General features: G+C 33.3%; 1 protein-coding gene across 1 annotated transcript in view; it reads left to right on the top strand.

Annotated features, from left to right (window-relative positions):
* The first annotated feature begins 1,157 nt into the window (after positions 1-1,157).
* Positions 1,158-27,275, top strand: part of Gnpat (dihydroxyacetone phosphate acyltransferase) — a 99,139-nt gene continuing 73,021 nt past the window's right edge. The window contains 4 exon segments of the mRNA XM_085821987.1: positions 1,158-1,591; positions 1,965-2,205; positions 9,656-9,832; positions 23,489-23,618. Coding sequence (XP_085678113.1) covers positions 2,023-2,205; positions 9,656-9,832; positions 23,489-23,618 — 490 coding nt within the window. The 5' untranslated portion in view covers positions 1,158-1,591; positions 1,965-2,022.

The following is a 27,275-nucleotide window of genomic DNA, read 5'->3' as shown; positions in this document are numbered from 1 at the left end:
GAAGCGAAGTATGCTTAGCGGAAGGGGCAACGCTAAATGGAGAGGGGGGGGAGGAAACTTAGGTGATTCGAACCATCTGATGCGGCTGTTGTTCCCTCGGTTACGAGGCAATCCTGGCGGTGGTAACTACATTGAAGTTCCTGTTTCAAGTAATAGAATATAATAAAAGACGTTTATGATGCCTAATTTTACAAATACCGGCTACAGAACAACAGTTTGCGCGCCAGCTGTTAACAATGAGTTTGCTTTATTTTTACGACGTAGTAGATAAAACGTAGCACACTTTAAATAAAAAATGTTTAACTAAAATGAATATAAAAGTTGTATTATTTGCATAACTAGTAAAAGTTGTATTATTTGCATAACTAGTAAATAGATAAACATAATAATAAACTTTTCATTTAAAAATTGCATATAATATACATTTCATTAAAAAGGATAAATTTGTTTCCTTAAACTGACTTAAGAGAAAAAAGAATGGCCGACAAAAACTACATGAATGTTGAGATACAGCAGGGCTGCCGCCAAAGGCGACATTATTTTTTTTATTTTATTTATTCATTTTTATAGAATTTAGGAAGGCACTGAGTGGTAGAACATACCAAACGCAGATACAGTCACTGAATTTAATATCATACCGTATTTACGCTAATATAAACTTAACAATTTTTTTAAAATTAAAAAAAGGCAGCCGCATATAGTACGTCATGTTATTCCACAAGAACGTTTACTCCGCTCTTGAAGTTCAATATAATGATAAAATAAAAAGTATTAATAACAAATCCATTGGACTTACGGTAAAGCACCAATTTTAATTCGGTTTAAATTCTTAAATTTTGAAGTAATTTCCAAACTCAATTTCTCGCATTATTATAACGTATTATGGTAATTTCCTGTTATGTTTTTACCACCAATCCTCGAATTCCATATCACAGATTATGTTCTTACTGCATTAATATTATATTAACAAGACATAGTGCACAATAAAAATTAAGCTTTATTTTGGAACTTCGCGCACACTGCCCGACAGCCTGCCTGTTTCGCTCTGCTCGCAACTCGTAAGAAATTTCTCCTCTAGGGTTGCCACACTTATCGGAGGGCGCAAGGCGCGCTCCTTATCGCCATCACCATAGTATTAACGACAGAAGACGGAGTATTTTATTCTTATTATGAATTATTTTAATACCTGTTATGGGACAATTTCCCGGTGGCGTGTTTCAATCATCCAATCACAGCAAATTAACTGTGGTGTAGGATTCCTATATTTGGCTACTTTATCGCCTGAAATACAATTGTTTTTATCAGTTTTCAAAATTTGACTGAATATAAAGATATACATTTATCGCAAGTGACTAATTAATAAAAGAATTTAAACTCTGTGTATGAATAATAAACAGAAAACTTTATTCTGACGGATAATCTAACCAAAGAAACCTTTATATTTAGAAGAAGGTTAGCATTTGGCGAGTTTAGGGCAATATGATCTCAGATGTGTAACCAAAGAATCTGTAAGTTCAACTAAAAAGTAAATTTACGTGACAGTGCGTAGCACGCTGACTTGAAGCGGAGTCAAGATTGCCGGTACGATGAGGTATTTAAGTAATTTTTTGTTTCTTTCTTCGGTTAAACTATGTTTAAAAGGGCAAATTAAAGCTTAGATGTATGTGTTGATCGTAAAATTTTATATATATATCGTGTATATAGAATGCACTGGTGGCCGGTAGAATTGTTGAGAAAACGACAATTTCTCAAATAGAGCAATAATATATGTTTATGTTTAAGTTAAGAATTGATCTAGTCATTTTTGTAAACAAATTCAATAGCTATTTATTATCAGGCATTGAAAATATCGTAAGAGAATCTGAAACAGTGGTTTTTACTTTTTTAATATGTTTGAAACAGTTTGAAAGTGCTATATTTATCCAGCTGTAGTAATACCATTATCTCATCTATTTTTATTTTAGATGTCTCTGATTTGTAATTGACAAGCTTTCAGAAAGATTTAATCTCCTGTATGTCACGATGGAATTACTGAACGGAGATACTTTTATTGACATATTGGAAGATCGGCGTAAGACGAGTGATATTGGTTGGACTTTTAAAACATGGAGTGTACCGCCCTGCAGATATTCTAAACAACGAACACCACAGGAAATCAAGCAGTGTGTTTTAAATAGTGAAAAAATAAAATACCTGATAAAAGAAGTAAGTGTATTTTTGTGTGTGTGGGGGGGAGAGTAAACTAGCGGTTTGGTTTAAAAACTGATTACTGTCTGATATAATTTTTTTTTATAGTGCACTTGGTACTTAAATTTTAATGTTTGTAAGATTATTTCAAATTTAGTTTCGTATTTCAGTTTAATTAAACTAAGGAAGTTTGGTTGAAATAAGAAAGGAATCATTTGATCTTAAACAATTGCTGTAAACATTTGTCTCATTAGTTTAAGGTACTATATAAATGTTTAATGATTTTTCTACCTATTCTATTCTTTTTTTCTGTTAGTGTCACTTACATGCAAAGATATGTGCCTAAGAAATTTCAAATAGTAAATGAAGAAAGGTTAATGCTTTTATTGTTTTATAATAAAGCAGTGATGAATTTAAAATTTTTTAACTGCTTTAATAAATCAGCAAAGTTGCTGTAATGGTATTTGGTCATAAAATAATTATATTTGTTTGCTTATAAAAATAATGTACCATTTATTATGTATTCTCTTCTGAAACTTCTGAAAACTCAAAGTATTTGATTTTTGTTTTAACTTTATTTTGTACTATTCTGAAATGCAAAATACGTGGGTATCGTCTTGGCCAAATTTTAATCATAGAAAGGTATATCAGATTTCTGTGAATGCCAAGGAAATGGATATGCATCTTTTATATGAATTTTTTGTGGAACGGCACCGATTGTGCTATAATTGCTTCCATCTTGGTGAGTATCAGATCATAAAAATTTTGAGTGTTTATTCTGATAGCTTTTTAAAGCATAAAATTTTAATATAGTAGTTATAAAATTAAATGTCGTTTGATGTCAAAAGTGTGAGAACTGGATTTAAAAGCACATTTTATGTAAGGTAGAACGAAAACAGTATTATAGTCCGTTCCTTTAACCCCTTAAGGCACACATTAATTTCTAATTTTCGGTCAAAAAATCACCTATTTTTTTTCTTGCATAATCATGCTAGGGTTAGCTTCAAATCGAAATCTCGGTGGTGCAACGTTTGGTTGATTTATACTAATTTGATACCAATTCCTTGCTATATCCAAAATCTCGTCATTATCTTCCGATTCACTTCCATCACTCAAGAAATCATCGCTCTCATCGCTGAAACTGTCTGATAAATTGGCATATTCAAAATTGTCATCGTCAGAGTCGCTCATTATCAGATAACTTTTTTTAAATTACAAAAACGTTTAGTAATATAATTTGTAGTTAACTGCTTACTTTTATTATATTTACATAATAAAAATGGATATATTACCTTTTCCACACCAAACGACTACTTTATAGCAAAGAATTCCTAGCAAACTTGTAGCTAATAATCAAAATGCGCCACGTGGTTTACGCAAGAAAAATGCTGAATAGTGGTGCCATCTATGTCAAATAAGTTTAATTATAATATAGCCTATTTATTTTTACTGGAACAGATCTCAGACAAGCATTAGAAATAAAATAACGCGAGATACGAGGGCGCCCGTGTGAGACACGGGCATGTGCAAATTTGCCGGAAACTTTCGTCCGTGTGAGACACGGGCAAATGCGTTAAGGGGTTAAACAGGCATTTCAAGACTGAAATGGCCTTTCCTTCATTTATAGTTGTAGCACATGTAGTCATCAGCATACAGAAGGAGTTAGGGAGTTTTAGCAACATGTTTGGCAGCCATCAGAAGAACAGGAAAATGGCAATGAATTGCATCTAAAGTAATAGACTATCACAAGAGAGCTTTTGAATAGAACATAAGTGTGAATTGCATGCAGAATTTTATAAGCTTAATTATAGCTTTACCATTTACAAAAGATTTGTGTATTAAGAGTTGAAAATTATCCTTGTCACTGAATTTTTATACTTTTTCACGCAGCAGAGTTCAATGCAACGAAAATTTCTGGCATTTGTATTTTGGCTGATGAAACCATTTTTACATAGGATGATGTTTTTGATGTTGCCCACAATGGTGAATCTTTACATTATGGTAACTTAGCGATTTTTTGGCGAAAATTTGGCAACCAACCATACTACAGCAACCTGCTAGTTTTGTTTTGGACGGCATTTTGTTTTCACGAAATAAAGGCATTTTTTTTTTTAACTCAACATTTTTTCTAACAATCTGCTAGCCGAATTACGCTTATACTAGAGCTTTTATGGGAAAAAATGCTTAATTACAACGAAGATTAGGTGCGAAATTGAGAGTGCCTGCTTGCTGCGTTTTTAAGAATTGCCCGTACACGGTATCCATGTACACGTCGACCTATTTTCCCTTAAAAAAACATCCCAGAATTGCACAAAAATGGCATTACGCACACTCTTGACTTTATCTATGTACACATCGACCAATTTTCACTTAAAAAGTCAAAGAATATTGACAAAAATCCAATTCTTCTTACTCTTGTAAAAAGCGCCAAACAAATAAGTGGACGATTCTGCACTTTAGCAGCGAAATTGTTTCTAAGTGCTTATTAGCTAAAATCACGATCAGAATTTTCCGGAAAATGTCACATTACATGTCTCAATCTCTTATTTCTCTGAGACAAAATAATCTGTGATTCGAACTGTGTACTTCTCAGATTATATTGTTAAAGTCCTAGCTAGTAACCTTTATCGCCTTACCAAAATGTCGCCAAACTACCTGTTACCATATTCTAAAGATTAGCCCTAACAATACCCAAATGCACTGTTTGAATAAATCTGAATTTAGAGGCTATAATGCTACATAATAACCAAAAATGATTTTCTGTAAATATTTGGTAGGCATTTTGAACAGTTTTTAAGTAGTGTGTAATTTCTGTCAACTAACCTGATGACAGGATTTAACACATTTTTCTAGAAAAGATCTTATCAGAGATGTCATATCAGAGATTCTCATAGTTGTCTGATATCAGATAATTTTTGAGTATGATTGGATGTCAGTGAATATGAGCATGTATGATATTTGAATGGCACTTTTGAGGTTTAATGAATTATCTCAAATAGACCAATTACGTAGCCTCTTCAGTTGCTAAATTGTTGTTTGAATTATTTCTTATGAAAAACACTGCATACTATGAGATTTTTTCTAATTCTGCATAGGATATTTTCTGTGGACTGCCATCCTGATTTGGTGTAGAGGTTATTTATGCTGGCTTTTACACCCACATTCAAATCTGAAAGAAGACATGGGTGCTTGTAAGTGTACAGTATCTGTGTGGCATAGAATATAGTGTCTGAGAGTATATGTCTTGGTAGTTGGGGAAAGAGGGGTAGGAGACCCTCGAATTATCCTCTGGCATATTCTCCATAGAAACTGGTATAGATCTGTGCAGTTCTCCTGCCACTAGAAACTGGTTGATGGCATTTTTCCCTCTATATACTTGAGGCTCCCAATAAAAAGAACAATTGGGTCTCACAACTATGTAACAGCATCATTAAGGAAGACAGTCAGTATCAGGGATGGTCAGGTGCTCTGTTCAGTTGAACTAATCTGTTCCAAAGGACACCTCTTCCCATTCCTTAAAAATTTACCTGGTGGGAAAGATGCTTTCAAAACAGCAAATATTAATATTCTTTACATGCATGTGGTTTGTTGGGCTTAATCTTTCTCTGGCAAACATTCAAAAATACTCCCCGCCCCAGCAAGATGAATGTGCACTTGTAGTAGGATGTCACAAATTTAGCATGTGCATAGTTTTCATATGTATTTTAGCAAGACGATAAAGGTTTCATGTCTTTAACTTTACAGTCCTGAATTTTGTAATAGTCTGTGATATTACAGTACTACTGACTGGGAGATAGAAGCATTCTACTGGTGTAAATTGCCTAGTTCTATCTTGTCAGTAGGACTCTGGCTAAAAGCTACTCAAAGGAAGTACAAAGAATTTCCTCGCCGACACCATATATAAATGCATGTTGGCAAGCTTTGTGTTCATGTAGGAATATATTCTCTTTGATATCTGCTGGAAAATAGTGATGTATCCCAGCATCCAGCAGCATGCTAATATTTACCTCATTGGACTTATTTCTGCACATATATTCCATTTCAAAATCTGCTTGCTTTAAGAGGGCTTTCCTATAAGACCAGAAATATACATATTTTTAAATGCAATATTCCTTTCTCAAGTTTTCATATTCTGTATAATATATATATATATATATATAATAATTAATTGAAAAAGAAATTGTAAAGCTAACAAGTAATTAGACGTAAGACCTATTTGGTCTTAAAAATATTTTGCGCATAATGCTGCAAAAAGATATGAAATAATAGTAGTAGGTAGAAACATTGCAGCGATCTTGCTAAAAAGTTACCAGGAGCTGTAGCTTCACGAAGTATTTCAACGCTGTATTATTAAAATATAAACTAAGAAGAAATTTTTTGTCTGGAAAAACTGGAAAAAACGCGAAAAAAAACTGCCAAAATTAATGTTGGAAGACATGCTAATGCACGAAAAAATCAATCTGACCGTTGTGATATGTGAAAAGTTAACACACATAAAAATAGATGGCGGAAAAAAAATAATAAATATATATAAGAAAAGTTAATAAATATAATAAAATATATGGACTGAAAAAATGCCAGTACATAAAATGCAAAAATTAAAATGAAAACATAAATTGCAACAATACAAAAATACAATAATTACATAGCGGAAAATGGTAAATTAACCCACTCGTACCCTCAATTGGCTTTTCAAGGGAAAAAACTGAGTGTCGAACTAGGTTAAATACCATTATGTGTTTCGCCGAAACAGAATATATAGTTAACTATTGTGACTCCTTTTAAGAAAAAAATATTTAATGGCATTTCATTTTTATGAAAGACCACATTAGCATTTGTTTTCACTAACAGAAATAAATCCAAGTTTGGTTTCAGTTTAATGAGAAAAGTAAATATAGCATTCAGATTTAATTTTGAAAAAGTGGACAGTTTAGCAGGTTGTATTGTATTCGTACAAAGAATGCAAATAATGCAAAGAAAAAAAAAAAGGTTAAACTATCAAGAATATCATTATTTCAAGCCTTCTGAAATAACTATACCACAGAACGAGATACAACCTCTATTACAGAGCCATGTATTGAAAATGTGATTAGTGATGTTCTTGTTTTGATAGATTTGCAGAATGAAGACAGGTTCATATATGATCAGTAAGGCCTAGATTTTGTTGACATATGCATTTTTTGAATATTTTCCTCTTTTGAAGCATTTTTTTAGGCTTTTAAGGACATCTTAGGGGCATTTCTGAGCATTGTGAAGCATATTTTAGTAATCAAATTAAAAAATAAAGTTATCCTTGAAATTTACAATCTTGACTCCTATGAATTTATTTTTACTAGGCGGACATGTCCTGTCTATCATGACAGGCTTTTGCCTCAAGGTATGAGTGTCACCTCTAAGAATTTTTTCCATATTGACATTTCTTAATTTATTCCATATTGACATATTAATTTTTTTTTTTTTTTTTTTTTTGCATATTCAGTTTCATAGGATTACATGCTGAGGGCATAAAGCTATTCCACTGACACATTCTTCAAATTACATACTCAGAGCTATGTGTAATACATTTTTCTAACTTAATAAAATCTCTTTTCTCTTTTTTTGCTCAACTGGTCTAATGTCTTGGCAATAAATTGGTGAATGATCTTGCATCGGTACTTTTCCATTTCACCGGCGCAAATCTCGCCAAGGAGACTTTATTGGCAACAGTGAAAATAGGTCGATGTGTACATAGATAAAGTCAAGGGTGTGCGCAGTGCCATTTTTGTGCAATTCTGGGATTTTTTTAAGTGAAAATAGGTCTAAGTATATATATGGATACCAAGTATGTGCAATTCTTAAAAACGCATCAAGTAGTGGGTGATTCTGCACTTTACCCAAAATTCTATTGCAGACTTTTCGTCATGGGCAATTCCCAAATTGTTATATCCATAGGATATCAAAAAAAAAAAAAAAAAAAAATTTAAAAATTAAACTAGTATTTTAGTGGTGTCTTAAAAAATATAGAACTATAAAAACTTGGGCAATCTGAAATCAGCGCATATGCTAGATTTGGCATGCTGTTAAATGGGCGTGTTTGCTAGATTTGGCGCTTTTGCGCATACATTTTTGCTGCAATTTTTTTCGGCCGTCAAAACCGAATAGTACCGAAATTTTTATTTTGAAAACAGAAACATTTTAATGTCGTTTAAAATTTTGTAAAAAGACAATAAATAAAAACAATAAATTTGTAAAAAGGCATTAATTTAAGAATTTATTATGCTTTCATGGTACAACATTATGATTCGCCGTTTCATATCACGTGACCCCAAGAGATCTCATCTCATGTAAACTACGCTACAAAAATCTAATTGTCTCAATAATCATCTACATTAATTTCAAGTTAAATCTTAATTTGGAATGCAAGTTTAAATGCAAGCATTATTTCAATTCGTACGAATAGCTTACTCAAAAATTTTTTAAACCGCAGTGCTTTACTTCGCTAGTGCATTCTCATTAGAATTGATGAAGTTCACTCTTGACTTTGCCTTTTCTATGCTTTCGAGTAAGCGGTGTGATTGCATGCTAATTGACTTAATTGCTGTGAATGGCTTTAGGGCATAAAATTGGAACTATCTGGTAAAAATTCTATGTAATTGTATGCCAGTATTGAAAGAAACAATCAATCTGATAAGAAATGGCTGTGACTTGTTTTGAAAATGAGGTGTAAAAGGTTACCAGCGAGGATGTTCCGTTTGGCATTGGTTGTACCATTTTTGGCGACTTTATCGTTTGCGCCATCAAAATGGAAAAGTACCCTTGCATCTTTCAATTGTTCAGAAGGATCATTAGGCTAGGAATGTCATGAATACAAAAGTACCCATACTTTTCAACGGATGATTCAGAAGCATCAAATGGACTGCTGAAACAAGGTGTTATAATATTAAAAATTTTTAATCTTTGTGTATATTTTGTGTAAATCTTTTCTCATGAAGCTGGACATAAAAGATTCCATCACATATCAGGTTTAAAATAAAGCTCCCTGTTTTTAAAATAAAGCTTTGTAAGGGACAAGCTAACAAGGGTGTATATGCATACATGTAGAATTTTTTAGCTCTATTCATCACTCTTTTGCCTGAGAACTATGGTTTCCAAACTATGCAGAAAATATACGTTATCTTGGTAAGAGGTGCAGACTCTTTTGAAACTGAAAAAAAGTTAACAATAAGTACAGTGGAATCTAAAGATATGAAAGTAAGATCTATAATGTAAATTTTAAAATAACATGATTAAATATTAAATTACATAATTCTGTTAAGCAAAATTTAATGTGTATTCAGTTGTGCTCTGTTCAAAATTTTAAGAGTTGTTTTGATTTTCTGAAAATCTAGAAACTTTGCTTTAATAATATGTTTGAAAAAGTTCAATTTATAAAAGTAAATAATTTTTTTGTTTGTTTGTTTGTTTCATGTATTTCTTTTTATTTCATAAGGTTAGCAATGAAGAAGGTTGTGCGGAAGAAGAAATTGAAGACAGAGCTAGAGCAATAGTAGATGAAATGGCTCACAATTTTCAGTTTCGAATTATTCGTTTTTTTGGTTATGTGCTCTCTAAGTTTATGAAGAGTGTATATGGAAAAATATTGGTGAATAAGAAGGCAGTAGAAAAGGTATATTTTTTATATATACGAAATTTATATCAACAAAATAAAATTGCTTGCCCTTTCATTTTGTTTTAAAATGAAAACTGTATTTCATTGAGTAGTTGAATAACATATAATTTAAATGTTTTTTGATTAAAGAAAATTCATAAATGAATGTGTTTAAAATAAATATTTTGAGTCCAATACCCTAATTTAATTTTCTTCTATGTTTTTTTTTACAATATCAAAAACCTAAATTCATTCTGATCAGTAGTTATAGCCATGTTATATTTAGGTATAAGAAAACAATGGTTGTAATATTCAGGTAGTGAAGTAGCCTAAAATACAGTCAAAAGTCATTAATCCGGACTCGTCGGGACTTCAGCGATTCCGGATTATCGATTTTTCCAGCTTATAGATCATCAGTTTAAATCTGGTAAGATGGCATGCAGAAATTGTAAAATTAAAAATATGAAACCGTAATTTATGAAATAAAGAACAATTATGATCTAAAGGGTATCAAAATTTACAAAAAGAAAAAGCTTAATACTTATTTGTTTACTTTATTAAACATTTCTTTCAATGTAAGTAGTTTAAGTTGCTTCCTTTCATGTGATAATACTTTCTTTTTAATTCTATTAAACAGACATAATTTCTTGTTTAGTTACAAAGTTCCGCTGTTCAAGTCCTATAATTGCTGTGTCGAAAATACCGACTAATTTGTCAATCTAAATTGTTTCGTTTTCAATAACTCTGTGTCACTTTCTTCACTATCGGAAGTGAATTATAATGACGAGGAATTTGATTTAAATCACATCAAAGACGGAGTACATCGAGATGAAGTACTACATTTAGTAACGAATTATAAGCCAAATAAAATAAAAACATCTGCCCTGAAGATGCTGATGGATCAACTTCCAATTCATTGCGCTCCGCATCATTCCCCCCCCCCCGGCCGCAGAGCAGCGTGAAATTGATAAACAGATTTCGGAATGGTTAGATAAACAAAGAATATGCCTTTATCCATTTTTTGCAGCAATTCCACTTTTTGTTTGATGGACATCGAAACATACTTTCGCTTTGTGTAGATCCTTTGGGAGCTCCAGCATCGGAAATTCTATTTGACATAATCGAAAGTTCAAGCTTACTTTTATAAAATTGCTCCAACAGTCTGCAAAAAATAATAAGCCGGATCCAATTCAAAGATTAAGGAACAACGCAATATTAACTGAAATAGAGAATTAGAGCTTATACCATCCGTTATACGTTAAACGCACATGCGTAAACGTATTATGCACATGCACACACGCATATGCGCAGCCGTAAATGTCTTACGCGTATGCGTAAACGCCTATGCACGTGCGCAGACCCCTGAAATTATGGATGAAATTGTAACAACTGTGAGAGATCTGGAATTGGAGGTGAACGAGGGTGATATTGAAGAGCTCATAATGGAACATGAAGGTGAATTGACGGCAGAAGAACTCCAAGAAATCTTGAATGAAGAACACTTAAGAAACTCAGTGAAATGTGTTTCCTTCTGAAAAAGAAGAAGACGAAAGAGGAGCAATGCCAACATCTTCCATTAAAGATCTTTTGAAGAAGTGGGAGGATGTCAGAGTAATGGTCTTAAAATGGCACCCAAACCAAGTTGATGTCAATAAGTTGCTGATCTCTACAACGACATTGCTATCAATCATTTCCTGAAAGTCCTGAAGGAGAGAGAAAAACAACTGACATTGGACATGTTTTTTATTGCCCAAAGAAAGGAAAAGAACTGAATAATAAGTAAGACTATATGTATGTATTATATTTGTAATAAATAAACTTGCTAAGAAATTATACTTGTACATGACATTTTTTAAAAATTTAATTTTAGAATCTCCAGAATGAATTAATCGAATTCCCATTAACATATATGGTAAATCGGTGATCGGTTAACGAACAATTCGGATAGCAAACATAATCTTGGAACGGATTATGTTTGTTAACCGATCACCCACTGTATTTAGTTTTACCATACGATTACCAAAAACTATTATTTAAGTTTTGGTATTTGTCAACATTTTCTATGTATTTTGTTTGTTTAATTTGTAAAAGCATGTTTAAAATAATCCAAATAAAGGCATATGTATTTTTTTTTAATTTGGGAAACAAGGGAAATGATCTTCTACCAGTAGTGAAAAAGGTGCATTAAACAAGAAAGGTTGAGAACCACTGGTCTAGCCAATAATTGAAAAGTTGTCTTTGGCTGTTCAGCTGTATTTGATTAGACTCGGGAGACTTTGTCAACAGTTATATGAATTTCTTTGTCACTTGCATTACCAGTTCAGTTGTTAATATATATATATATATATATAGAGAGAGAGAGAGAGAGAGAGAGATAGATAAATATGGGGGGATGTGGTTGTACTTTAGAACTATAGCAATAGTCTGAAATTTCTGAGTATTTTGCCTAAAATGTTTTGAACTGAAAAAAGAATGTTTAAAGAATGTTTGTAAATCATCAATTTTTTTCTTTAAATTCAGGAGTGACTTTACAGCCATGCAAAATTGTTTTATTGTTTGATGAATGAGAAATACCATTTAGAACATACTTAATCAGAGGAAAATCATTAGTAGAACCTTTATGTGTGAGATCTCTCATGGCTAAAAATTATTCTTGTGAAGTTTTGAATGGTTTCATGCGAAGAGATTCCATTATTTAATGTAATTGAAGGCTATTAATTTTATCCGAAAATTCATCTAACAAATGGTCTTTTAATTGTTCCCAACTAATAATTCCACAAATTGATCTTATTGAAGCTGGACCCGTTAGCCGGAAGTAATAAATTTTGAGATGAGTTATCAAGACAGGTTTTTTCCTCCCATTTGTTTACATAGCGATTCATCTGGTGTATAAGTAATGTCCACTTTTTCGATGGTATCTGTTGGGGTGAACTTTCCACCAGAAGTTTGTCATCAACTTTGCTAATATCAGACAAATCATTTTTTAATTTTGAGATGTCAGTAAGGTTCGTAATTGCCTTGAACTAAAAAGAATCAGCTTTGTAGACAAACTTTATTAACATTCTGAATCATGAAATATTCTTTAACAGAAAAATGTCTGCAGCACAGTGTGGCTAACCACACTGTTCTACCAAAAATTAAACATGAACAACTGTTGCTGTTCACAAAAACTCAGTAGTAAAATAAAACATGTTGCCAGTAACAAAATTATTGTATAAATGCTAAAATAAAATTGAACACTAAGAAAATGAATAAAGCAAAAGAAAAAAAGAAATGCAAATATTACATATACCTCTAAACATTAACTCCCACCCTTGCCATTGCATTAACAATAGATCATTCCTGATGCAATAGTTTTACTATAGGTCTTTTAAAAGAGCTGTTGACAATTTTTACTGTAACAACTCTAACATGGCCATCCTTTCCAGGATGGATTTCAATAATGCTACCTAATGGCCAAACACCAGGAGGCATGGTGTCCTCCTAAATTAATATAGGGTGCGGCAGCGTTCATAGTAGGATATTAAAAGCACACCATAAGGCAGTAACTGTAATTTATTTATTACCTCTTATGTCAATTATTAGTTAAAGGTATGCCATTTACTAATGTGTAAGTTATTGTCCATTGCGTGGATTACTTTTTAATATGATACCCCCTCTGCATAACACATTCATCTAGGCAGTGTTGGAAACTTGCCATAACTCGGCGTAATGTATTCCCTGGGACATTGCCAACAGTAGTTCGGATGCGATCCTTCAACTTGGGAATGTTGCCACAACGTGTTCGGGAAACGTCTTGCTTCAGGTGCCCCAAAAGTCGGCACATGAAAGATCAGGTGAGCGAGGTGGCCAGGAAATTACTCTACCTGGAAATATCTGTCGCAGTGGTCCGTCCATCTGGAACTTTCCCATAACGTTCCAAGTTGAAATGTTGATGAAATAGTCGCTGGGTAGCAATAACCGAGTAGTTATTCTTGAAATAACTTTCAACAGCAAAGGCATGATGCTGTGCTCTCCAATGATCCATATCACTGTCACACTCGAAATGACAGCTCATTAGTACGCGAATGCGGCACAAGCTGGCACGCATTCAGGCAGTACGCCATTGTGCTACGCAAGTCAAATTGTGCTATGAACGCTGCCGCACCCTATACAATATCACCTACAGACAAATTTGGAAGTTGTAAGGAATTTAAGTACTCCTTATAATATCTCTTCCAAAAGCTTGTTTCATTTGCTGTAATAATTCCCATCTTTTTAATAAAGTGTGGTTGGGAATATTAGAAAAATTCTGTTCTGGTATGCTAGTAAAACATCCCCAGTTAAAAAATGTGATGGAGTCAAGGCATATAAATTAGATATATCAGTGTGATTAGTTATAGTCAATGGTCATGAATTTAACACGGCTTCAGTTTGATTTAGTAAAGTAGTTAATTCCTCAAATGTTAACTTTGTCTCTCCTATCATTCTTTCCAAATGAAATTTTATGAACTTGATTCCTGACTCCCACAAATCGTCAAAATGGGGAGAAGCAGGTAGAATCATTTTCCATTTCATAGTATTTTGAGCCAAATAATTTACAGTTCATTGCAGTTAAGTGAAAGTAGCAGAGTGTCCAATGCGGACAATTTTCTTTTTGGCCCAACAAAGTTCGTACCATTATCCGAACATAAATATCGAGGTGTACTACGCCTTGATACAAATCACCCAAGAGCAGCAATGAAAGAATCTGCAGTTAAGTCACTAACTGCCTCAATATGGTAAGCTTTGGAAGCTGGACATACAAGTAAAGCTATATAATTTCTAGTGGTCTTAAGGCAACGACCTTTGTAACATTTCAAAATTACAGGACCGGCATAATCAATACCTGTGCTAAAAAATGGTCTCTGAAGTGTTACTCTTTGTTTTTTTAGTTTCCCATTAATTATTAGATGATAATTTATATCTGTGAGAAACAATACATTTATGGGTAAAAGACTGAATAAGTTTCATACCGTTTACAATCCAATAGTTTTGTTTTAAAATGTTAACTAGTAAATTTAAAAACTAGTAGTTTTAAAATGTTAGCTAGTAAATGTTAATTAGTAATGCCCTGCATTAATGTAAGTTATATAATATTGTTAAACAAGTAACAAGGCAATTCTGTGTTGACCCAGGATAATTATGAGTTGTTTAGCATTGAATGCCAAGTCAGAATTTTGCAGACGCCCTCCCACCTGTAAAACACCATTATCATCTAGAAAAGGAAAAAGTGAGCTTAAAACACTTTTAGGACTTAATGATGAATTATTTTTGATATCTTTTATATCTTTATGGAAGTGCACAAACTGGATCCATTTAATGATCAACTTCATAGCTTCTTGCCTTTCATTAGATAAAGATGCTACTGCAGGATTTTTCAACCTATTATCTTCAGAACCAAAGACCTGTTCTTTGCTCCTAAAAATATATCTTAAGCAAAAAGAAATTACATTAACTAATTTAGATAAAGAACAGTTCTGAAATAAATTATCCGGAGTGCCATCTTCAAATAAGCTATTATACAAATTTGTTCAGTTAAGACAGTTACATCACTACTGATCTCATTACTGACAGAACATAGTAGAGCCCACTTTGAACTGTTGAACGTTAAGAATGATGGCCTATGCCATAATAGGGATATGTTTGGTAGAAGTTTAGGATCAGTTCCTCTAGAAGGAAGATCAGGATGGTTCTGTTTCGATGAAATATAGCTCCACTGTCGATAGGGAATAGCATCTAATATTTCCATAGACTCCAACTACTACGGATTCTCCGTAGTTTCTACGGAAATTCATGAAAAACTACGAGCTACGAAAAGTAAGGAAAAAACTATGGATTTTACAGAAACAAGAGCAGGAGAACCAGTACGCAAAACGGAACCAACTAATTCATCCGATGATTGGCTGAATACTCGTGTTATCATATATCACGTGTTGAGTGCGTTCCTAGTTTTGAAGAATTAGCCAATCGTAGATCAGTAACTCCAACCGTTAACGACTTATCAATAGTTCCACCCAATTGTCTGTCTCCCAGGTTCCTCGCTGATGCGTGTTTAGGCTGCATTCGGCTGCATTGTGTAGTTTACGGCGAGAGCTTAGCGTGTGTCTTGTGAACTGTGAATCAGGTGAAAGATTTTTAATCATAATGCTGCCTCGAACGAAGAAGCCAAAATTATCAAAGCAGAAGTTTAAAGATTCATTTTCTTCAGAATTTCCATGCATTAAAGTGTCCGAAATTTCTGTGAATCACGCACACTGCAGTGTATGCAACAAAGACTTCTCAGTTGCTCATGGCGGAAAAGATGACTGTAAACGGCATGTGTTTTCTCAAAAGCATATAGAACTTGGCACCGTAAAATCTAAAGAAATAACAAATTTCTTAATAAAAGATGATGAAACAGATCCTATAAAAGCCGAATGCTATTTTGTTCGTTTTTTAATTGAACATAATCTACCGCTTTCTGTTTCGGATCATTCCAAAGAGCTTTTCAAAGCAATGTTTCCGGATTCTGCCATAGCAAAAAAATTTAGCTGCGGTCATACCAAAACTGCTGCTATTGTGAAAACGCTTGCAGAAAATACTGTTGCTGATATTATAAAATCAGTGTGCAGTACATCATTTTCTCTAAGTACTGATGGAAGTAATGATAACAATGATAGCAAACTGTACCCATTGGTTATAACATACTACAGTAAAGAAAAGAGAGTGATAATTACTTCATTGATTTCTATTTTAGAATGCATGAATAATATAGGAGAAGGTATTTTTAATTGTATAAATGAAAACTTTAAAAACAAAGGTTTAGAATGGAAAAATTGCTTACCATTTTCTTCAGATAATGCTAGTAATATGATTGGAAAGTTTAAAGGTGTAGCATCATTTATCAAAATGCATCAACCAAGTATAATCACCCGAGGTTGTCCGTGCCACCTCTTGCATATAGCTGCAAAAAAAGCTACTGAAAAATTAATTGGCTCAGAAATTGAAATGTTGATAATAGATATATATTTTTACTTGGAGAAAAGTTCGAAACGGAAGCATAGCTTCAAAGTTGCTCAACAAATTTTGGGACAGAATGCAAAATCTCATAAAATTTTGAAATATTGCAGTACGAGATGGTTGTCTCTTTTAGAATCTATAACAAGGATTTTGGAACAGTGGGATGCTGTGATAAATTTTTTTGGAGATAAACCAGATAACAGTGAGAATGAAGGAAAGAGATTGCAAAACATTAAAAAAATTTTACAGTCACCGACCACCAAATTGTACTTGTTATTTTTGAAAAATACTTTGCCTTTGTTTATAACAGTAAATATTAATTTGCAACAACAAGCTCCTTATATACATAAATTGAGAAGAGAACTTTTTGAACTTTTAATGAATTTATTTGTTAGATTCGTAAAACCATCAGTAATTTCTAAAGAAAATGAAGATGTTACTCTAACGTCTATTCCATTTCAGAAGTATAGTAAACAAAAAGAAAATGAAAATTTAGTGATTGGTGCGGAAACAAGACTATATTTAAAAAATGTTAAGTTGAATGAAAGTGAAGTGAAATCATTTTTCAATTCTGTGCGAGCTTTTTTTGTAACTGCATGTTCATATATAATTGATAAATTTCCACTGAGTGATCCATTTCTAAAACATGCTGAAGTTGCTGACATCAACTTGAGAACTGAAGTCTCATTTTCATCTGTTCTTTACTTGATGAATACTTTTCCATCCATTATTGATGAAAAATGTCTTAATCAAGTAGAAATTGAATTTTCCATGTATCAAGTAGATGATTTGAAAGAAATTGTAGATTTGCGTATTGATATAGCATGGGGAGAAATTGCCAAATTAAAAAATATGAATGGGTGTATTAAATACAAAGTATTGCCTTCTGTAATGCTTGCTGTCTTAATAATACCTCATTCAAATGCAGCTTGCGAAAGAATTTTTTCTATTGTTAAAAAAAAATCAGACGGAATTTCGACCAAATTTAGGTCTTAAAACTCTTGAAGCAGTTTTGATTGAAAAAATAAATATGCAGGCAAATGAAGAACTGTGTTATAAAAAAACATTCTCAAAATCAGAACTTAAGCTTGCTAAGCATGCTACATATAAATCTTTGCATTCATAAATTATGCGTATTTTGTTTAATACTTATATGTATCATTCTTGGTTATTTAAATTTTATTTCCCTGTAGAAATCATATCCAGAATAAAGATATGATTTATAGCTTCTGATTTTTTCTATGATTAGTAGTGATTTGAAGTACTTTTTATTAGTGAATGCTTGAGGAGTTAAAAGAAAATTTCTAATTAAATGTGCATATAATTTACAAGGTATATTTTTAATTATTCAGTTTTATATGTATATGGATTTTAAATGTAATAAAATTGATTACAATTAATTATTAATTTAAAATTAATGAATGGTTAATTACAACATACGCTACGCGCACATTTTCAAAGTTGTAAAAATGTCGTTCGCGCGTTGACTACTGACAAGGTTTGCTGAAGGTTGGAGTCTATGTATTTCTGAAGTACTGTTTGCCACAAAAAGCTTCCATTTTTTAGGATGAACTGCTAACCAACAGAGAACCACCTTAAAGTCAGTCTAAGCATAGCAAGTAAAGTTCAGTGCTGCAGAAGACCTTATGGACAGCTTTGATTAGGCAAGGAGCAATGCGTTTAGGAGTTCCAGTCTTAGACACTTGCTTAATGGGTGCGACTTTGGTTTTAGCAACCATCAAATTAACTTCATTCCTATTGTGAGATGTTAGTTGAACACAATAGATGACAGCAGCGTAAGCAGATTCTGACGAATCACAAAAACCATGCAGATAGACGTGGTTAGATGTATTGGGTTGGAGGGAAAGTTCTGTCGTATTTTAAAGAAAATATTTGAATTCATTTATAAAAATATGTGTTTAATATTAATCAATTATATATGCTCCGTTATTTGTTACAACCTGTTGCCATCTTCCAGGTAACCTGTAAATTCCTGTTTTGTAGAAGTTCTCATCCGTGGAGTTAAAATAGTCAGCAACTGCCTTAGAAACACTTTCAAAAGACTTGAATTTTTTTCCCGTTAGATAATTTTGCAGAGATCTGAACAGGTAATAATCAGAGGGTGCAATGTCAGGTGAATACGGGGGGTGACTAAGGATTTCCCATCCTAACGCATTCAGTTTTTGTAGTGTCACCACTGCAGTATGCGGGCGAGCATTATCGTGATGGAACACTATTCCTTTTCTGGACGCTAATGCTGGCCTTTTTTCTTTGATAGCTGCATTCAATTTATCCAGCTGATTGCAGTACAGATCCGCGTTGATGTTTTTTCCCTGTTTCATCAACTCGTAATACACTGGACCTTTCCTGTCCCACCACAAACAAAGCAGTACTTTTCGTTGATGGATACTTGGTTTTGGAACTGTTGCTGATGATGTTCCTGGTTTGCAGTAAGATTTTTTTCTTTTAATATTCTCGTAAAGAATCCACTTTTCATCTCCAGTAACCAGCCTGTCCAAAAATGGCTCCACATTGTGTCTAATCAGATGTGATGAACATATTCTTACACGATCAGACAAATTCTTTCCGTTAATTCATGTGGAACCCAAACACTTTGCTTTAACACAAACCCAAGAGATTTAATGTGATCTCCAACAGTTGTATGATGAATGCCAAACTCTTCTGCAATTTGTCGACTTGTTAAATGTGGATTATTTTCCAACATGGGTCGCAAAACGTATTATCGATCTTGGATGGTCGTCCAGATCGAACACTTTCTTTGAGGCTCAGGTGCCCGGAACGAAATTTGCTAAACCATCTTTGACAAGTACGAACATTTACAATATCTTTTCCAAATACCGCACATAAATTTTTACATGCAACAGATGCGTTGCTTCCTTTTTGGAATTCATATAAAATGCAGTGTCGTAAATGCACTTTATCTACCGACATGTTTTCCCCTTTAAATATTACAAGTAAATGATGAACAGTAAAAAAGGGCACCTTTTATATTATACAGCAGCTAAAAAAACAAAAAAAAAAATCCGATTGACTCACTAGCCAGATGTTTTTTTTATTTACAAGAAAAATCACCTGCCTATTTAAAATACCACAGAACTTTCTCTCCAACCCGATAGTTTGAAGCCACCTGGAAATTTTAACATTACTGAGATCTTGAAGTTGCTGCAACTTCTCTTCACATTCTTTAGGCAGTGGGGCATCCCAGTCAAGTTTTAAAAGCCACAACTGCTGATAAAACATTTTCAGCTTGACTGTACAGGGCAATAGCAAGCCAAGGGAATCAAAGATTTTAGAAGATTGAGAAATGAACTTTCTTTTATAATTTCTGTCCCGAAATCCATAGAAATGTTAAATTAAAATACGTCTTCTGTAGAGTTCCAAAACAATCATAAAGTTTTGGCACAATCATCTGAGTGAACTTCCAGGTCACTTTCTTCTTGATTATATATGGATAAATTTTCGAGAAGCTTAGGGTAGTTTGCTCTTGATTTCCTTAAACTGAATCCACGTTTCTCCTATAACTGTGAAAACTTAGAGCATAGATTAATTACTTCCTCTAAACTGTTTGATCCAAATAAACAATCATCTACTTAGAAATCGTTTTTAAGAATGGAAGATACATAAAGATGATTCTGTTCTAAATCCAAGATAATTTGCCACAAACAGTGTGTCTCTAAGAACCGTACCATGCAGATGCAGTGCCATAAGTAACTGTACATAATTTATATGTCTGTATTCTTGAATTAACAGATTCTCTCCAAACAATTCTTTATAAATGTTGATCCTCATTATCTACTAAAATCTTGTGGTACGTTTTTTTTCTATGTCAGCAGAAAAAGCTATTTTATGTATATGAAAATTGAACAATATTTAAAGTATATCTCATTGTAGTGTTGTACCTACCCCTGAAACAGAGTTCAAAGGAACTGAATTTTTAGGTTTACATGATCTGTCAAATATTACGTGAATTTTAGTGATAGAGCTACTTGGTTTAATAACAGCATTGATGCGGTAGATAATACACTTGATTATTTTCTTCAGTCCGAACAACTGAAGCCATATGATTTAAAGTTTCATATTCTTGCATGAACTCCTTGTATTACCTACCAAGCTCTTTATCTAAATCAAATTTTCTTTCCATGGATAGAAGACGGGAAATAGCCAAAGGTTTGGAGGCGCCTAACTCTTCAGCTTTACTGAAAATGGGCAGTCGGACGACAAATCTGCCATTCTCATTTACTCGATAGTTTTCTTAAAAATGCTTCTCACAAAACTCTTCTTCAACCGTTGACTTCTGGTTTTGAAACGTTAATTCTTCCAATTAACAAAAATGCTTAAGTGTTGCATTGATTTTATCTTCAATATGTAAACATATGCGATTAACACTAATGTGATGTGGAGTACTGCCTTCTGTTTTAATTCTGCCCGATACAACTTAACCAAAAATAGTATTTTGTGCAATTACATTTTTGTAGACAACAGTTTGCCCTGGCTGAAGCAGAGAAAAGAAATAGCTCCAATTATCATGTCTATTTGTTTGGGCGTACTGAAATTCGGATTAGCTAGATTAATTGAATTCAAATAATCAAGGTCTTTGTTATCAATCTTTTCTGAAGTCAAATGCAAAGTAAATTTTTTAAGAATATATGCTTGTATTAAAATACCATTTTTTATCAACTCTGATTTTGGAAAAAAATCTACATTTACATAACCGCGAGTCAAAGCTGCTTCAGAATCACCAAGTCCCTTTATGCAAATGTGGGCATTTTGTCTGCATATATTTAACAGTCGAATAAATGACTCACTGATAAAAGAAGCTTCACTTCCACTGTAAAAAAGGATGATACATTTGTGACCTTGACCAGCAGAATCATAAGTTATTACTGCCACTGTTGGTAAAAATGAAGTACTCTGATCCTGAATAGAAAAACTTAAAGTATTGTTTTGTTCTCTGAATTACAAATTTGTTCATCAAATGAAGATGAATTTGACACTACTACATTATTACTTTTAATATCTTCATATGATAGTTTGCTTTACAAGTAGAACATAAAGTTTGCGATGAACAAAATTTTACTTTATGATTCCCAAAACAATTGAAGCATAATAAATTCTTCTGGATGATATTTTACCCGTAATATCTGCATCTTTAAATTTATAACACTTTGATAAAGTATGAAAACCATTGCAGTGCTGACATTTTAGAACAATGTTTATTATTATGCGAAACACTCTTAGAAACAGAGCATTCATTTTTATGCAATACTCACTTTTCAGTATTAGGAGTGTTTAACATTTCGAGTGAAACCTATCTTGAGTTTAAGAATTTCAAAAATCTTTCTAAGTTAGAAAATTCTTCTTTACCAACATTTTGTGACCATAAACGGCATGCTTCTGGATTGACATTTTCTAACAAAAAATAAATTAGACAAATATCTCTAGACAAAGCCTTTTCGCCAAGAGATGAAGAAATAGAGTTCAACCTATTGAGCACCCATGTGGGTTGTGGTTATACCTTAGAACTATCTTATTGAAGGCGGCAGTAGTAACATTTAGCAATTTAATTACGAAGACACATAAACATAAAGACTTAATTAACATGAAGATTATACATAAAAATAAAAAGAAATAAAAGAAGGCTTGCCCATGGCATCTTAAAAATGGAATCACTTCCTAATAATCATAATTCAGTGTTATTTTTAATTTCATAAACTTTATTGTTGCTTGTGTCTCCGAGAAGTGGTCATGTGATCTTGTGTTTTCTCATTGGTGAGCACTTTGCCATGCTTACAAATAAAAAGAAGCATGCCACCACACATACACACCTATATACACATATATTTATTACATGGAAAGAGATTTATTTCTCAGCAGTTTTCTTTAAACTCTACAATGGCATTGAAAGGCTTAGCGATGCAAAAAGTGTAGGATCAATGAGGTTGGTTACGATACTGTTATGATTAGGTGAAGGAGCAGCCATTCTTTCCCACTTCGTTTATCCTCAGAACCTCACATTAAAAGAAAAGCTTTGTGACTTACAATGGTTAATTGAAAATTAGATTTAATGGCTTTTTTTTTTTTTTTTTTTTTTTTTTAGGAATTCTGAATTTCCATTGTATGTGGGTATCCAACAATTCATATGAAAGCAATTAATTTATTGCTCCGGTTTCCAGCATTGTACATGTATGAACAAGCATTTTCGTGTTTAACTAGTCTTAAGCGTAAGAATAGAAATTGTCTCCTTTCTGTGGAAGATATCTACATATATATATCAAAAATTAGACTTCACATTCAGCATTTATGTTTGAAAAAATAGGTGCAGATTTCATATTAATATTTGTTATAAATTGTAGTACTGAAAAAAATTATTATTTATGTACACCTATATTTAGAATAAATGACTAAAATGATAGTCATTTTTTCCTATTAGTGATTATTATTAAAAATATGAAAAAATATTGTTTTATTCACATCTATTGTTATTTCACAAGGGTTCTTTAAAAGTGAAAAATTTTGGGAAAACTGCTTTTCTGCATTTATTTAAATACCATTTTTTCCAAGTAAAGATTTTGAATTTGAGTTTTATTGCTATATTATTATGTTTAGCCTAATAGCAAATGGTTTTTATTTTAGATTGGCAGTCTTTCAACTCAGTATCCAGTACTGTATTTGCCAACCCATCGTAGCTATGCCGACTTTCTTCTTGTTTCGTATGTTTGCTTTTATTTTGACCTCCCTGTTCCTGTTATTGCTGCTGGACTGGGTAAATATTTTAATGGTTTAGGAAAGTGTTTTGAAAGGAATATATCTTGCCTTGAAAATTTTCTGTAGAACTGTGATATGCAAAAGTAAGAAAAAAAAAAAAAGAAAAGAGGTTTTACTGTAAATTTATTTTAGATTTTATTTTTTGAATGTTACATGTATCCTTTAATGAGCTTTTTGTATTATGTTATTTTCACTCAAACAGAGCATATAACAAGCAAACTGCATGCACTGATTTTCTTCACATTATTTGGTACTGAAGATGTATTTTTAAATATATTATTTGTGGCTACATGTTTCTAATCATTATGCTGAGCAACAATTTTTTTTTTTTTTGGATATCACACAAATCAAAATGTGTGAATTCTAGATTTTTAGACATTTTGTTTAAGAATTCAACTGTATAATTAAGATTTCCCCCCTACACACAGATAGATATTTTGTGACACATTGTCAAATACGAGGGTTGGAACTTTAATAGTGGCAACTATTTATTTACAAGGAATACAAAAGTGATTCATGTCACCATGTTTTACAGTCCTTCAATATAGTCGCCAGCATTGTGTACAGCCCGTTTCCAATGATGTGGAAGTCGCAGAATACCTGTAGCAGCGCCTGTTTTGTTGATAGTTTGAATGGACCGGTCTACTGCCGCAAGAATCTCAGGAACAGTTTGGAAGCGAGTGCCACAAAGTGGTTCCTTCATTTTAGGAATTAAGTCATAGTCTCAAGGGCTTAGATCTGGGGAGTATAATGAATGGTAAAGCACTTTCCAGCCCCATCGCTTGAACAAATCAGTCACAGCTTGCGCTGCATGCGGCCGAGCATTGTCATGCAAAATGAGAGAAGCATTCTGCAGAAAGTGTCGCCGTTTTTTTCTCAAAGCTGGTTGGAGATTGTGCTCCAAAAATGAGCAGTAATACTGCGCAGTGACGGTCTGCTGTGGGGGAACAGTATGCGTTAGGGTGACACCATCACAGTCGTACATGAGAATCACCATAACTTTCACATTGCTGGGGTTCTGACAAAATTTCGAACGTCGTGGTGACAAGTGACGACGCCATTCGTTTGATTGGCGTTTCAGTTCTGGCTGGTACGATCGGGCCCAAGTCTCATCCAGCGTAATGATACGGCATAACAAAGCATCTCCTTCGCGCTCATAGCGCTCCAGGTGGGTTCGAGCAGCATCGTATAGTGGCCATTTCTGCATTTCCGTCAAACCCATCGTGAAGACAATCATCGTCAAACCATTTTCCGTGGAAACCCATCGTGAAGCAATTTTTCTCATGGAAAGGCGTTCCTTCAGAATGTGCAGCACAGTCGTATGCGCTAATTCTGTTTGTCTGGCCAGCTGACGAATCGTTTGGCGGTGATCACTGTCCATTAGTGCGGCAACAGCTTGCACGCCTGCATCACTGACACTCGGACGACCTGGCCGCAGCATGTCTGCCACGTTTTGGCATCCTTCATTGAATGCTTTCACCCATCTTGCTACGGTTCTGTAAGGCAATGCAGATTCCCCACAAGCCTTTTGAAGCCCTTGATGACACTGTCGTGCTGTACAACCTCTGGCATATTCAATTTTTATGCAACATCGTTGTTCTTGTTTTGAGAACATCCTGACAACACTTACTTTAGACCGCAAGCTAATACAAGGATTCGTTCTTCGTGTCACTCCACATGCGCGTGATGTAGGCAGGACGAGTCTTTTTGCTGAGAGGTAAGGTAGGTATGAAGTTCACGTGTGGTATACGTGTTATTCTTTAGTTTTGTAGCGTAGCGTTTTTTCAGCTGTGTTGCCACTATTAAAGTTCCAACCCTCGTATATGCATAAGTTTGTACAGTATATAATGTCTTGAGGAGTAGTTGAAATCAGCATGCATTCTGGGACTGTTGTGGTGTTAATATCCTTTTTCAGCATCAGATGCTTTTTGGTAAATGTGCTCATCATGTTTATTACTTACAATTTGAGACTGGCTTTGAACAAATCCACATGAAAATTAATTAAAAAAAAAAAAAAAAAAAGAATTTTCATACACTAAAATGTCTTATGTATGATTTCAAACAACTATTCACTATATTAATAAAAAAAATGGCATGGCCAAAGAACAAATGCTGAATATCAACAAGAATCAGCATTAAGTTGCATATCTGCAGCACTAAGTTTCGAAGGTTAAATAGAACCTTTTTCAGCTGCAGGAAGGAAAATGATGAAAGATAAGCATGAGCTATAAACAAAACTGTAGAATAAAAATTCAAAAAAGTTCCAACCAGGGAAGAAAAACAAAGTCAGATTCGTAAAAATCTTTCAGCTGTAGTTAATGATTCCAATTCTAATCTGTCTTTGCCTTTCACTTAGCTTTCCTGAGACAGGCTCGTTGATTTGACTTTTTGAGCACTTCTTACCTAATAGTGTTGAAAATCATCAGGTGTGAGCAATGAGACACATTTATCAGGTTTAAATGTTACCTGAATCATTATTCCCTAGAGAGACTCATGTTGTCCTACCCCCCCCAGAATGTGGCGAAAAACATTATATATGGCTTAACTGGTAATGCTTTCTCCAGAGCAGGGTTCTATATCAAGATCATTAAAAGTATTTAATAAATATGGGAAATAGAAATACATTTCCACCCTTCTTTTCAGCTGACATTGCAACGGGAATTACTGCTCATTTGAAGGCATATCCCTTTGGGAAATCCTCTTTATTAATTTTTAAACAAGACAGTAGGGAACAAGAAAGAAATTTTTCACTTGGGTAGTGTTACACTACTCAACATCCTTGAGTGTAACAAGTAGGTGGTCCAGGTTGATTTGGCAGGAACTTCCGAATAAGACTTGACAGCTACTGAAAGGGGGAAAAGAAACATTTCTATTGTAAACTAAGGCCAGTTTCAGACGTAAAAGTAATCTTTGGAAGGGGAAAAAGTTTATAAATATTTGTATTTTGTAGGATGGGAAGCAGTTACAAAAATTATTTCATAGTTGTTTTCACTTTTTTTCAATCGACGGTGTGGGCATCTTTACATAAAGTAGCCACAATTGGTCAAGAGTAAAGGCTTTATAGAGGTATCCATCATAAAAGTGCCTACAGCATTGTCAATATCAGTTCATTTTTTAATTTGAAGAAAATAGCCTTCTTAAAAATACTGATACTTTTATACTAGAGCATTCTTGTGAATGGTGGTTGATGTAGGTACATTCCTGCACCTTTTTTGAAGGAGTATCATTTTGAAAGGGTTTAAAGGCAAGGGAAGGAAATTTGCCACTTTTGTGCTGCAGAGTAAAGAACTAGATCATATGATAATGGAATATGAGATGAACTGATGATGATTGTATTAAGATAATGATAATTATGAATAATTTGGTAAATATTTTATGCTGATAAAAATGATTATCTTCAAGAAGAAAGGATAGATATTGAATGTCTTTCCATGAACCTCTTCCTTTTTCATACTTACAGTCAGAGTAAAAAATGTGTGAAATTCTTTGAACATATGTGCGAAAATGTCTCCATATTGAATTTCACCGAACCTCGAACTCAGCTCGTTTATCAGTGTCATGAAAAATTATTACAGTGAATCTTTGGTTTGTGAATTTAATTTGCTCCTGTGATGTTCCTCATAGAAATATAAAATAGATTCATTCCTTCCTAAAA

Source organism: Stegodyphus dumicola, chromosome 8, assembly GCF_044657685.1.
Source record: "Stegodyphus dumicola isolate Sdum_Otavi_A_Nest chromosome 8, ASM4465768v1".
In the NCBI taxonomy this organism is placed as follows: Eukaryota; Metazoa; Arthropoda; class Arachnida; order Araneae; family Eresidae; genus Stegodyphus; species Stegodyphus dumicola.
This window is presented reverse-complemented; position numbering and strand designations above follow the sequence as displayed.